The 13,634-nt window shown below is 42.4% G+C and overlaps 1 protein-coding gene across 2 annotated transcripts; it reads left to right on the top strand.

The window, feature by feature from the left end:
• The first annotated feature begins 984 nt into the window (after positions 1-984).
• LOC124152190 (cell wall protein DAN4-like) lies at positions 985-11,521 on the top strand. 2 transcript variants are annotated; one of them, XM_048382642.1, is made up of 7 exons: positions 985-1,269; positions 1,740-1,781; positions 5,199-5,240; positions 6,212-6,253; positions 7,319-7,360; positions 8,260-8,295; positions 9,765-11,521. In XM_048382642.1, exons 1-7 carry the CDS (start codon positions 1,050-1,052, stop codon positions 11,195-11,197), a joined length of 1,857 nt encoding a protein of 618 aa, XP_048238599.1. In that variant the 5' UTR covers positions 985-1,049; the 3' UTR covers positions 11,198-11,521. The 2 variants fall into 2 exon arrangements, with proteins under 2 accessions (XP_048238599.1, XP_046380989.2); XM_046525033.2 differs by lacking the exon at positions 6,212-6,253.
• Positions 11,522-13,634: the final 2,113 nt, after the last annotated feature.

Raw genomic sequence — 13,634 nt, 5'->3', positions numbered from 1 at the left:
ACCTATTGTTCAATATCGTGAACGAATTGGAACTGTAATTCTGGTGCATTGTTACATACAAGTTATTTTCATGTACAAGACATTAAGGAGTGATTCTTTGACCACTGATAATTATGGAATACTGTAAGGGACATTTTGACCAAATCTCGCGTTCTCGCGATCTCGCATTATCGTGTTTTGGGCATATTTAGCTCGTTTTCAAAGGGCGAGATCGCGAGAATGCGAGATCACGAGAATGTCCCTTACAGTATTCCATAGATAATCTAGTCTTTGGTTTGTCCTATTTTAGACCGATCGATATGGTGACGAGTCCTCTTGCAGGCTACGGAATAGAGCGGGTGGTAACAAGTGCATTGACTGTTTGTATAGGTTCTGATCTGTTTGTATGTTTGTGTCGGTATCCACAATATCTATCACGTTAGTAGTGCCTCATAACCGGTCTGTATAAGTTAACTGGGATGTTATATTGATGGGCGGGTATTTCACATACGCGTATTTAATTGAAAATGTTTGTAGTTGATCATAAAAAAACCATCAAAGATTCTTTAACACGGGCATGTTACAATCAGAAAGGTGTAAATCTTACCATGTATAATATGTACATTGCACTGAGTGGATTTTTTAGCTATGGAAACAAGTAATTTTGAAACGGCATGGCAAGCAGTACTTATCACGGTAAACAAATTCGATTTTTCGCTTCAGAAAAAAACAAAAATCATGGGTTTATCGAATGATGTGAAAAGTTACTTTAACAATCCATATATGTTCTGCGCCGGGACAAAGGCATGCTTGGATTTATTGACGAAACATTCTCAATCGATGACAGGTGAATACTGAACTGAATAATGATCGATTAACTGCGAAAGCTCATGTATGAAACTTACAGAAAAGAATGTTTATACAATCAGCCTCAATCTGTTATTTGGTGACGGCAACGAAATCACACAACTAGTATACAGACCGTCACGTGATGAACACCAGTTCTTCCTGGTGCACGATTTCAGTTTAGTAGTATCTTCAAAGTTCGCAAGGACGACGTGTTATTGTGGATGCCAAAGAATTTGACCCCTGAAAGTCAAACTAGATTTATTTTTGTCTACCGTTCTCTAACTTTCTTCGTTCGAATAAGCTTTCGTCGAATTTCAAGGACAGATGTTTTAACCAGTTTCAGTAATTCCACAAACGTCAAGTCATCTGAAACCGAGGCCATGGTCCGTGTTTTGACGTTGATGATGATGATGATGATGATGTTCCTGAAGCAGACTAGAGGTACATGTTCACATTCATTTATAGACAAACGACTTGACAATAGACAAAATATTTTTTGGTTATTATCATTGGTGATTTATCTGGCGATATCTTTCTATTTCGTATAAGTACTGTACACAAGAGAAGTTAAAGAACCCCCGGTTTGCTCATACGATTAGTTAATGTCATCGCTGGTGGGTCAAACACACTACCTTTCAATAAATACTTACTTTTTATTCAGGGCAGCGGCCTAGAAAACAATCGAGCAGGCCAGACAATCCGATGATTTTGAAAGAACGTGGTCTGAAAAGGGACTTTTGTCCCACTGGAAACGTAAAAGGTTTAAGATTCGTAATATTCTGAACGACTGGCACTGACTGATCTAGAAATAATTACAGTATTTCTGATTTAACAAAATGCAATTGTGAAAAGCCTCTATGTAAATATGTTTTGAATAAACCGTTTTAAAATACGTTTTGTGATATTTTCAGCCAGTGGATCTATGATGCCGATAGTCAGTTCGGATATTTCAGGTAGGTGGACTAACTCTTTTGCAGGTGAGGCGAGGGAAGGTGAGGTAGAGTGAGGTGAGGGAAGATGAGGCGGGGCAGGGTGAGGTGAGATGCGGTGGGATTTAGGGGAAACAAGGTTTGAGCAAATTGGCAGTCCGAGAAACTTACTGTGTACATCAATTTAGCAGTTAGTATTTACCGATATTACACAGAGACCAGGTTTCGCCAAGGTGATAATTCCAACATTTAGAACTGGACACCATTGTGCATAGTTAATTTCCTTGCCTACATTATACGGCAGCATCATTGTTGTTTTGCAGGTAATGAAATGAAAGCCCTATTTTGGATGCTCGCTCAAAAACCGGTAGCTAAATTTCATGCCTACGGTATATTCAACGTCTATGTAGTTATCATGTGGTTTGTTGAACGTCAAAAACACTTAACATTAAACCTGAAACAGAGTGAGTGTGAGTGAGTTTGGTTTAACGCCGCTTTTAACTGTATTCTAGTTATATCGCGGCGTGTCAGCTTAATGTGGGAGGAAAGCCCGAAGTGATGCATGTCTCAGACGTTTACCACTTCGGTGAAACCCACGAGCACGGGTATGGTGCTGACAAACCTAGAAACATAATCGGGGCGAACCGGGATTCGAACCCACAATGATACTGGCGTGCCCAAGGGACGCAGCTCTGCACAGCGAATCGCGGCGCCTTAGACTAATGGGCCACCCGTGCCCCCAGACAAACAGAAGTAGGTAGACCATAAACCAAGGAACGTACCGAACGATCCTCTGATTTGGTAACATATGACCTACGATTTTAAGGTTTAGGCGGTTGATAACACAATTTGATAATGAGCAACATTTAGGCGACGGGAAGCATATTTTGTGTCAGAGATAGACACGTGTACGAGTGAAACTTGTGATCCAGCTCCAATATGGATTCCTCCCAGTGGTGACCGAGATAACCTGAGGTGAACCGAGTGCAAACTCGCCACCCTTCCTTGCTGTGCTGCGCCAATTCTCATCAATCGATTCCAACATGAGATGGCATTCGCCAAATATCGGGGTCATGTGAAGTAAATATAAAGCAAACGAAACCCACCGCCTTTCACATCTAGACGCAAACATAAACCACTTTACCAATTTTGCGCATGAGCGGCCGTTAAATTCAAAAGTTGATAGAAAATACTTACCAGAATCAAAGTTGACCTGAAGTTTAAGGAGACAAAATATGTAACGGGATAACCAAATGCATTGAAAAAATTGTTAATTCTTGAATTAACTATTCGGTAATTTTTCAATGGAAATTATCCCTATCCTGCAATTTGATTGGCTGAAAATAAATGACATTATTAAATTGGCTGAGAAGTAACGACAGCAGTACTTTTCCTTCATTCTCAAATCGACAATCGGCAACATCACCACTGTGCATATGGCCATGACCAGACTTTAACATGACATAAAAACAGGTGTCGTCCTTAAAGGCCGGTCTCCCATCTGGCCTCATCTTCCCGAGGCAAGAGAGTTAACTGACTGAAGTCCAGTTTCCACCCTTGCTGAACTAGGCTGGAATTCCCTGGCTCGATCGTAGCGCCACCAGTGGTCATTACAAGTTATGTCCCTTCTTAGCCTCTCCTATTGACCAATCAGATTCCATCACCTGCTTTTGTTTCAAATACAATGGCGGCGCCCAGTGAAGACGATCTGATCGATAATAAAAATGTATATTGTGATAAAACGGGTATTACATCGCGAGGTGCATCAAATCACGCGAGCACCTTGATTAAAAACATGAAAAGGTTTGGAAAAAGTCTCTTGACAAGTTGGTGGTGCACAGGCTTTGCAAGTCCTGCAATCGACCGAAATCTGCCTGACAGTTTACGAACCGGAATTCGATTTCGTTTCGCGATTTTGATTTGACTATACATAGTCCAGCCAAAATTTAAGTCCATAATACCAGCCTAATTCGGCAAGGGTAGAAACTGCACTTTTATTGTCGGTTTACTCTCTTGCCTCGGGAAGATGATCTTGCCTCTGCCTTTTGAGAGAATTGGGTGAAGCTCATGAGTGTGAATACAGTCATTTATTACCCTGTATTATGTGTTATTGTCCAATATAAGATATCTACGCGATAAATCGCAAAGATCAATGAAGACGGAAGCGTGGTTTATTTCACGATAAAACATTGTTCTATCATGACGTCATTTCTGGAGATTCAAACAAGCGCTCGCAACTTGATGACGTTGTAAATTGAACGGCGTTATTTTTGAGAGGGAAGTGTCTAATGAGTAGTTCCGCATAAATGTAGCTGGGCAACGCAGATAAACGCAGTGGCCGGACAACCGCGTCCAAAAGCAGAAGAGCCATGACAATCGGTATTGGGAGAAATGGTACAGATAATCGACGCGAATCTAGTGAGAATATCCGTGTAAAACATAATACCTAACCCCCTGTTGATAACATGGAAATGTCGGACATTGACGGTGTCAGACTCTATTCAGGTAGTCATCATTATTTTAAAAGCTCGTACATTTTACTAACGACCTTAAGAGGCTGTTCATGGTATTGATATCTCATATAAGTAATAGACACATGGTCGTTGTTTATCGTACAACAATTAAATTTTCGTTGTGTTCATTGAATTTCCTGCATTCTGATGAGCTGAATTGGTCACGTGTTATTGCATTCATTTCCCAAAGAATCACTCTCCTACCCAGAGTTCCTTACGACCAGCATAGTACCTTTGTCACTGGCTAGTGCCATGTGACGATTCCACACTCCGGCGCCGTGGTGACTCAGCATAACACCACTGCCACAGGCTAATTTGCATATCACGTGACCGGACTTTTCTCTTGTTTGTAAACAAACGCGCTTTTTCAGAAATCAGTATAGAACGGACTAATGCAAGTATTTGGGGGCGCTTTACATCTTGTTTTGCATAACTATATAGATATGCTACTACAACTGCGACAGTGAGTTGCATGACAATATATATTTATGCATCAAAGTGACCGTGTCGCTAGCTCTCCGTTGGGCTTCGATGACAGCACGTGGAGCCGTACAACCAATGTAAACATAGGATAACTACGCAAATAGCGCAACCTCACTTTGGCCAAACCTCGGATGACGTTTGGAACAACATCCCCCAATTTGTTTTCAGTCATCTGGTGTCTTCAACGAGCTTGTACTTATTCAAGTCCAAAACCATGCTTTCTTCAAACGAAAGTGCAACTTTAAGCCCACTGACATGTTTGTTGAGTATTTTTCCCCAACTTACTTGGCGTTGACACACAATCAAGACATCAGATTCTTCAAATATGACATGACGTTACTAACGTTAATACCACTAAGGACAAATAATCGGTAATTCCTCGTATTTTGTAAGCTATTCTCTAATGAAACGTTTCACAAATGGGTATTGTGTTCATCTATTTCAGCTGAAGTACCCGATGCCGTGGGGAATAGCAACGCGGCCCCACGTAAGTGCAAACATTATTTATTACAAATACTAACGGAAAAATGTAAATGCAAACATTATTTTTTACAAATACTAACGGAAAAATGTAAATGTGCTTCGTATTAAGTTCAATAAAATTAATTCATTCTTTAAATATATAATGCATCTTTCAATGCAGATTCATGAAGACATTTCCTCGACTTAAAGGTCGTGATTTACAATTTGCATGCGCATATTCATGCACAGCTTACAATTTGGATGCTTGCGTGTTTGTTGGGCGCATGATACTCACACACGTGTTTTTTTTAATGTCAACAACACACAATGATTGTTTAGCTGTCAGGTGCTCATAACTAAGAGCATTTTTGTTTAATCGTCAAAGCCGCTTACCCAATGCCACGGCTTGCTGAAAACAAACGCCTACACGCCATGGGTTTGCTGCAAAAAACACAAATGGCTCGAAACGAAGTGGCCCGACATTTTAATGTTCATGGAAACACAATCTCATTTCCTTGGAGACGTTAGCTACAGCAGGGCAACACGACTTGCCACGGCATATCATTGCTGTACTGTATGGCCGGCTGTTTCTCCAGATAAATAATGTTTGGGATGAGATAGAACGACGCCTCGACAGGACCAGAAACAGGCGGTAGCGCACCCTCACTTTGGCCAAACCTCGGATGACGTTTGGAACAACATCCCCCAATTTGTTTTCAGTCATCTGGTGTCTTCAAAGAGCTTGTACTTATTCAAAACCAAAACACAGCTCTCGTCAAACGAAAGTTCATCTTTAAGCCCACTAACATGATTGTTGAGTATTTCCCCCCTACTTCCTTGGCGTTGACACACAATTAAGACGTCAGATTCTTCAAATATGACATGACGTTACTAACGTTAGTACCACTAAGGACAAATAATCGGTAATACCTCGTATTTGTAAGCTACTCTCTAATGGATCGTTTCAAAAATGGGTATTGTGTTCATCTATTTCAGCTGAAGTACCCGATGAGATTGGGAATAGCAACGCGGCCCCACGTAAGTGCAAACATTATTTATTACATATACTAGCGGAAAAATGTAAATGTGCTTCATATTAAGTTCAATAAAATTATTTCATTCTTTAAATAAATAATGCATCTTTCAATGCAGATTCATGAAGACATCTCCTCGACTTTAAGGTCGTGATTTACAATTTGCATGCGCATATTCATGCACAGGTACATTTTGGATGCTTGCATGTTTGTACGGCGAATGCTACTCACACAAGTTTGTTTTTTAATAAAAACAACACAATGATTGTTTAGCTGTCAGGTGCTCATAACTAAGAGCATTTTTGTTTAATCGTCAAAGCCGCTTACCCAATGCCACGGTTTGCTGAAAACAAACGTCTACACGCCATTGGTTTGCTGCAAAAAACACAAATGGCGCGAACGAAGTGGCCCGACATTTTAATGTTCATGGAAACATAATCTAATCTCTTTGGAGACGTTAGCTACATCAGGACAACACGACTTGCCACGGACCGGTCGTCCAGGTGTGACGTCACGTCAACAAGGTAACCATATTCGGTTGGTGCATCTACAGAATCGACACTGAACTGGTGACGTAACGTCACGTTGCAGCAGGATTGTGTACGTGTTGTAACTGACGTGTTTAGGCAGCATATCATTGCTGTACTGTATGGCCGGCTGTTTCTCCAGATAAATAATGTTTGGGATGAGAAAGATCGACGCCTCGACAGGACCAGAAACAGGCGGTAGCGCAGCCTCACTTTGGCCAAACCTCGGATGACGTTTGGAACAACATCCCCCAATTTGTTTTCAGTCATCTGGTGTCTTCAACGAGCTTGTACTTATTCAAGTCCAAAACCATGCTTTCTTCAAACGAAAGTGCAACTTTAAGCCCACTGACATGTTTGTTGAGTATTTTTCCCCTACTTCCTTGGCGTTGACAAACAATTAAGACGTCAGATTATTCAAATATGACATGACGTTACTAATTTAATACCACTAAGGACAAATAATCGGTAATTCCTCGTATTTTGTAAGCAATTCTCTAATGGATCGTTTCACAAATGGGTATTGTGTTCATCTATTTCAGCTGAAGTATCCGATGAGGTGAGGCATAGCAACGCGGCCCCACGTAAGTGCAAGCATTATTTATTACATATACTAACGGAAAAATGTAAATGTGCTTCATATTAAGTTCAATAAATTTAATTCATTCTTTAAATAAATAATGCATCTTTCAATGCAGATTCATGAAGACATTTCCTCGACTTTAAGGTCGTGATTTACAATTTGCATGCGCATATTCATGCGCAGGTACAATTTGGATGCTTGCATGTTTGTACGGCGAATGCTACTCACACAAGTGTTGTTTTTTAATAAAAACAACACAATGATTGTTTAGCTGTCAGGTGCTCATAACTAAGAGCATTTTTGTTCAATCGTCAAAGCCGCTTACCCAATGCCACGGTTTGCTGAAAACAAACGCCTACACGCCATGGGTTTGCTGCAAAAAACACAAATGGCGCGAAACGAAGTTGCAGGTCAAGAGTTCATGCACCTCAGAACAAGCTGGGTTTCAGATCGAAAATGATATATGTATTTTTTCTTAAGCTCAGATCAGATATGACTCACCAACATTTTGTGTTCATCTTTCAAGCCTACAGACAATTGAAACAATATAAACATACTCGTAGGCTTCGGGAGACTGTAAGCAGGCAGGTCAAGGTGGCTTCGTTCGTCCTAAAACCCGTCCAAGGTCACGGCACACAAAAAGCCTAATCCGACTAAGAAGTATTTTGGTAATGACAAATATAACCCACTCGACACTCGGAATTAGGAGTACATGAATTTGTCTCTACTCGTTATCAAAGCTGATTTCACTCGTTATTAACGCTTATTTCACTCGTGATTAACGTTTATTTCCCTCGTTATTCACGTTAATCGCACTCGGGACAGATAATCGGTAGTTCCTTCCAAAGCTATTCTCTAATGAATCGTTTCACAAATAGGTATTGTATTCATCTATTTCAGCACCCGATGAGGTGAGGCATAGCAACACGGCCCCAAGTAAGTGCAAGCATTATTTATTACATATACTAACGGAAAAATGTAATGTGCTTCATATTAAGTTCAATAAATTTAATTCATTCTTTAAATAAATAATGCATCTTTCAATGCAGATTCATGAAGACATCTCCTCGACTTTAAGGTCGTGATTTACAATCTGCATGCGCATATTCATGCACAGCGAACAATTTGGATGCTTACATGTTTGTTGGGCGCATCATACTCACACACGTGGTTTTTTCAATGTAAACAAAACACAAAGATTGTTTAGCTGTCAGGTGCTAATAACTAAGAGCATTTTTGTTTAATCGTCAAAGCCACTTATCCAATGCCACGGGTTTCTGAAAACAAACGCCTACACGCCATGGGTTTGCTGCAAAAACACAAATGGCTCGAAACGAAGTGTCCCGACATTTTAATGTTCATGGAAACACAATCTCATCTCTTTGGTGACGTTAGCTACCACACTCCGACGCAGTGGTGACTCAGCATAATGTTTGGAATGAGAAAACGACGCCTCGACAGGACCAGAAACAGGCGGTAGCGCAACCTCACTTGGGCCAATCTTTTGAGGACGTTTGGAACAACATCCCCCAAATTGTTTTCAATCATCTGGTGTCTTCAAAGAGCTTGTACTTATTCAAAACCAAAACCCAGCTTTCTTCAAACGAAAGTTCATCTTTGAGCCCACTGACATGATTGTTGAGTAATTTTCCCCAACTTCCTTGGCGTTGACAAACAATTAAGACGTCAGATTCTTCAAATATGACATGAAGTTACTTACGGTAATACCACTTAGGACAAATAATCGGTAATTCCTCGTATTTCGTAAGCTAATCGTTTCAGATATAGGTATTGTGATAAATATTTCAGTTCCTTGAGCTTATGCTAAAGTGAGCTTCCTTGAGCTTATGCTAAAGTGGGGCGGTCGGGCAGGGTTAAATGAGAGGTTAAATCGTTCGCTCGTTACGCCGAAGGCCCGGGTACATGGGTACAATATGCGAAGCAAATTTCAGGTGTCCTCCGCAGTGAAACCATACTCAAGTATTGGAATTATCGCTAACGCTACGATCGCTAACGGATATATATCGTTTGTAACTTATAAGTGAATAATGTGTGTATATATATATACGTGAGTGATTGAATGAGTGAGTTCGGTTTAACGCCGCTTTGAAAAGTATTCCAGTCATATCACGGCGTGTCAGCTCAATGTGGAAGGAAAGCCTGAAGTGATGCAGGTCTCAGACGTTTACCTCTTTGGTGAAACCCACGAGCACCAAGGAACATAATTAGGACGACCTGGGATTCGAACTCACGACCAAAGACCTTGTGTCTATTTACGTATCAACACACGTCATTTACTTGTGAGATCCAGGATGTGAAGAGATGCTTCAGTCGTATTGTTGTAACCCTCCTCGGCTTCTGTTGTTGCTGCTGCTGTGAGCCCGTTTATAACATCATTATTTCAGCCACAACTACACCAAGTAAGCCGACTTCAACTTCTACATCAGTTTCAACGTCTACAACGACAAGTGAAGCGACCACTTCAACGACTACAACAACTGAGATTACCACAGCATCGTCTACAACGACAAGTGAACCGACTACTTCAACGTCTACAAGAGCTGAGCTGACCACAGCAACGTCTCCAACGACAAGTGAACCGACCACTTCAACGCCTACACCAACTGAGCTGACCACAGCAACGTCTCCAACGACAAGTGAACCGACCACTTCAGCGTCTACAACAACTGTGCTGACCACATCAACGTCTCAAACGACAAATGAACCAACCACTTCAACGCCTACAACTGAGCTGACCACAGCAACGTCTCCAACGACCAGTGAACCAACTACTTCAACGCCTACACCAACTGAGCTGACCACAGCAACGTCTACAACGACAAGTGAACCGACCACTTCAGCGTCTACAACAACTGTGCTGACCACAACAACGTCTCCAACGACAAATGAACCGACCACTTCAACGCCTACAACAACTGAGCTGACCACAGCAACGTCTCCAAAGACAAGTGAACCGACCACTTCAACGCCTACACCAACTGAGCTGACCACAGCAACGTCTCCAACGACAAGTGAACCGACCACTTCAGCGTCTACAACAACTGTGCTGACCACATCAACGTCTCAAACGACAAATGAACCGACCACTTCAACGCCTACAACTGAGCTGACCACAGCAACGTCTCCAACGACAAGTGAACCAACTACTTCAACGCCTACACCAACTGAGCTGAGCACAGCAACGTCTACAACGACAAGTGAACCGACCACTTCAGCTTCTACAACAACTGAGCTGACCACAGCAACGTCTCAAGCGACAAGTGAACCGACGACTTCAACGACTACAACAAGCGAGCTGACTACATCAACGTCTACATCGACATCAATGTTTACAACGACAAGTGCCCCGACTTCAATTTCGACATCGGCTACGACATCCACAACGACAAGTGCACCGACCACTTCAACGTCCACAATGAGTGAACTGACTACTTCAACGTCTACAAGTGAGCCCACTTCTTCAACCTCAACTTCTACATCAACGTCTACAACAACTCAGCCGTCAAGCTCAACATCATCCTCAACCATAGCAACAACAGCTACAACAGCGAACTCCAATCTGTCGCCTTACCAGCAAGCAAGGATTGATTTCTTAGTTTCCTGTCGGAACGTCAGTTCCGGTTTCCGCCAGCAGATGGACAGTGTGACCACATTCACGCAGATCTACACACACCAGCTGTCTAGTAGACCAAGTTGTTCTGCCCTGTGTGAAATGATGTCTGGGTGCAGCCTGTTCACATACCTGTCGGGCAGCTGTTCTATATATGAAGCGAACCCATCAGGAAGTATTATATCTGGAGAGGTTTGGGTGAAATGAGTTTCGTACAACAGCACATACGTGAGTTGCTATCTTCTCACGGGGCACGGGGCACGGAGCACAGGGCACGGGGCACAGGCCGAGGTGTCTAAATCGTGACAATGCTATGCAGTGTTGCCTCCCTTAGTCGTGCCAGGATCCGACGATCGTGGTAAAAATGGAGAACCGTCCTGATTATGAGTGTTTGTGTGTTTCGCCATCATTGCATCATATTTAGCTTTTCTCCCACATCAAGTCGACACTCCGTGATATAACTGAAATACTGTCAAAAAGCGACGTTAGACCAAACTCTCACTCACTTGTGAATAAAAAAAAATAATTGCATAGTTGGATTCCTTATATCTAACATCACACGCGCATATCATTTACGCACACATACACAGAAAGAGAGAGAGAGAGAGAGAGGGGGGGGGGGGGGGGGGGGGGGGAGAGGCACGCAGACACACACAGTTACAGCCACACAGAGACCTTCAGACACATACAGAGAGAGAGAGAGAGCGAGGGAGAGGCACGCAGACACACAGAGACCCACAAACACATACAGAGAGAGACACAAAGAGACACATAAAGGGTTGGTTTGGTTGGTTTGTTGTTTTACGCCGCACTCAGCAATATTCCAGCTATATGACGGCGGTCTGTAAATAATCGAGTCTGGACCAGACAATCCAGTGATTAATATCGTCAGCATCGATCCACGCAATTGGGATCGATGACATGCATCAACCAAGTCAGCGAGCCTGACCACCCAATCCCGTTAGTCGCCTTTTACGACAAGCATAGTCGCCTTTTACGGCAAGCATGGGTTGCTGAAGACCTATTCTACCCCGGATCTTCACGGGTCACACACACAGGGAGACAGATACAGACACATACCGAGAGAGACCCACACAGACACATACAAACAGAGAGACACACAAAGGGAGACAGATACAGACACATACACACACAGAGAGACACACACAGATACAGACACACGCAGAGAGACACACAAAGGGATACAGACACATACACACAGAGAGAGACCCACACATATACAGACACACAGAGAGACACACAAAAGGATACAGACACATACACACAGAGAGAGACCCACACATATACAGACACACAGAGAGACACACAAAGGGAGACAGATACAGACACACCAATTAACCCATACACAGAGAGACCAACAGACACAAACACATACACAGGAGAGAGAGAAAGCGACACAGAGAGGGACACAGAGACACCCACAAACTCTTACACAAAGACACGCACACTGCGACCCACACATAGACACACTTCCCCCAAACAGCGCAAGATACACGCATACATCAAAGGAATGCACACAAACTTACACACATCTTTTGTTATTCTTAAGTGCTTTTCTCGAAGCCATTAACGAATGTTTATGTTCCCTTTGACGTAACATGCCATTTTAATTCGGAATCAGGGCTCCTTGTAACCGATAACTGGTTGATTCGTGATGGCGCAATGCTAGAAATAGTGACACAACATTCACAAGAAAAGGGTTCGTTCATTAAACAACACAATATAGATTATTAAGAGTTCTTTGTTGTAAAATATCCAAGAAACCAAGGAGACTTAACTGCATTTAGCTGTACAAATGTGTTGTGTGGACTCATTGTTAATATTGGTCCTCGTTTGTGATTAATGAGTATTTTATATCGGAGCAATGATATATAGTCCTCAATGATATGAACACCCCCACCACCTACCCAACACCTCCACACCATATTCGCCGTGCAGAGTTGCGTCCCTTAGGCGTGACAGACACCTATGATCAGGATTTCGAATCCTGGCTAACCTGATTATGTGTCTTGGTTTTTCAGCACCGTGCCCATGATCGTAGATTTTAACAAAGAGTAAACGACAAAGGCCTGCATCACTTGCTTTCCTCTCGCATAAAGCTGACGCGACGTGATTACCTGAAATACCGTTTCAAGCGGCGTCAAATTCACCCATGCTTGCCATAAGAGACGACTCTACTTGTCGTAAGAGGCGACTAACGGGATCGGGTGGTCAGGCTCGCTGACTTGGTTGATGCATGTCATCGTATCCTAATTGCGTGGATCGATGCTCATGATATCAATCACTGTATTGTCTTGTCCAGACTCGATTATTTACAGACCGCCGTCAATACTGGAATACTGCTTAATGCGGCGTTACACAACAAACCAACACTCACTACAATGACTAAAAACACCATTCTTCTATACCCATCTTACATTCAGTAGTTTTTAAAAATCATATGCACCCGTACCATCATTCTAACACAACGTACCCGTGAAGATTCGGGTTAGAATAGGTCTTCAGCAACCCATGCTAGCCATAAGAGACGACTCTGCTTGTCGTAAGAGGCGACTAACGGGATCGGGTGGTCAGGCTCGCTGACTTGGTTGATGCATGTCATCGTATCTAAATTGCGTGGATC

The sequence above is a fragment of the Haliotis rufescens genome, unplaced genomic scaffold (genome assembly GCF_023055435.1).
Source record: "Haliotis rufescens isolate VD_foot unplaced genomic scaffold, xgHalRufe1.0.p SCAF_4, whole genome shotgun sequence".
NCBI classification, from domain to species: domain Eukaryota; kingdom Metazoa; phylum Mollusca; class Gastropoda; order Lepetellida; family Haliotidae; genus Haliotis; species Haliotis rufescens.
This window is presented reverse-complemented; position numbering and strand designations above follow the sequence as displayed.

Coding starts and splice junctions, on each gene's coding strand:
- LOC124152190 (XM_048382642.1), top strand. CDS start 1,050: ATGCCAAAGAATTTGACCCCTGAAAGTCAAACTAGATTTATTTTTGTC. Junction 1,782..5,198: donor AGTCAGTTCGGATATTTCAG/GTAGGTGGACTA, acceptor CATCTATTTCAG/CTGAAGTACCCGATGCCGTG. Junction 5,241..6,211: donor GAATAGCAACGCGGCCCCAC/GTAAGTGCAAAC, acceptor CATCTATTTCAG/CTGAAGTACCCGATGAGATT.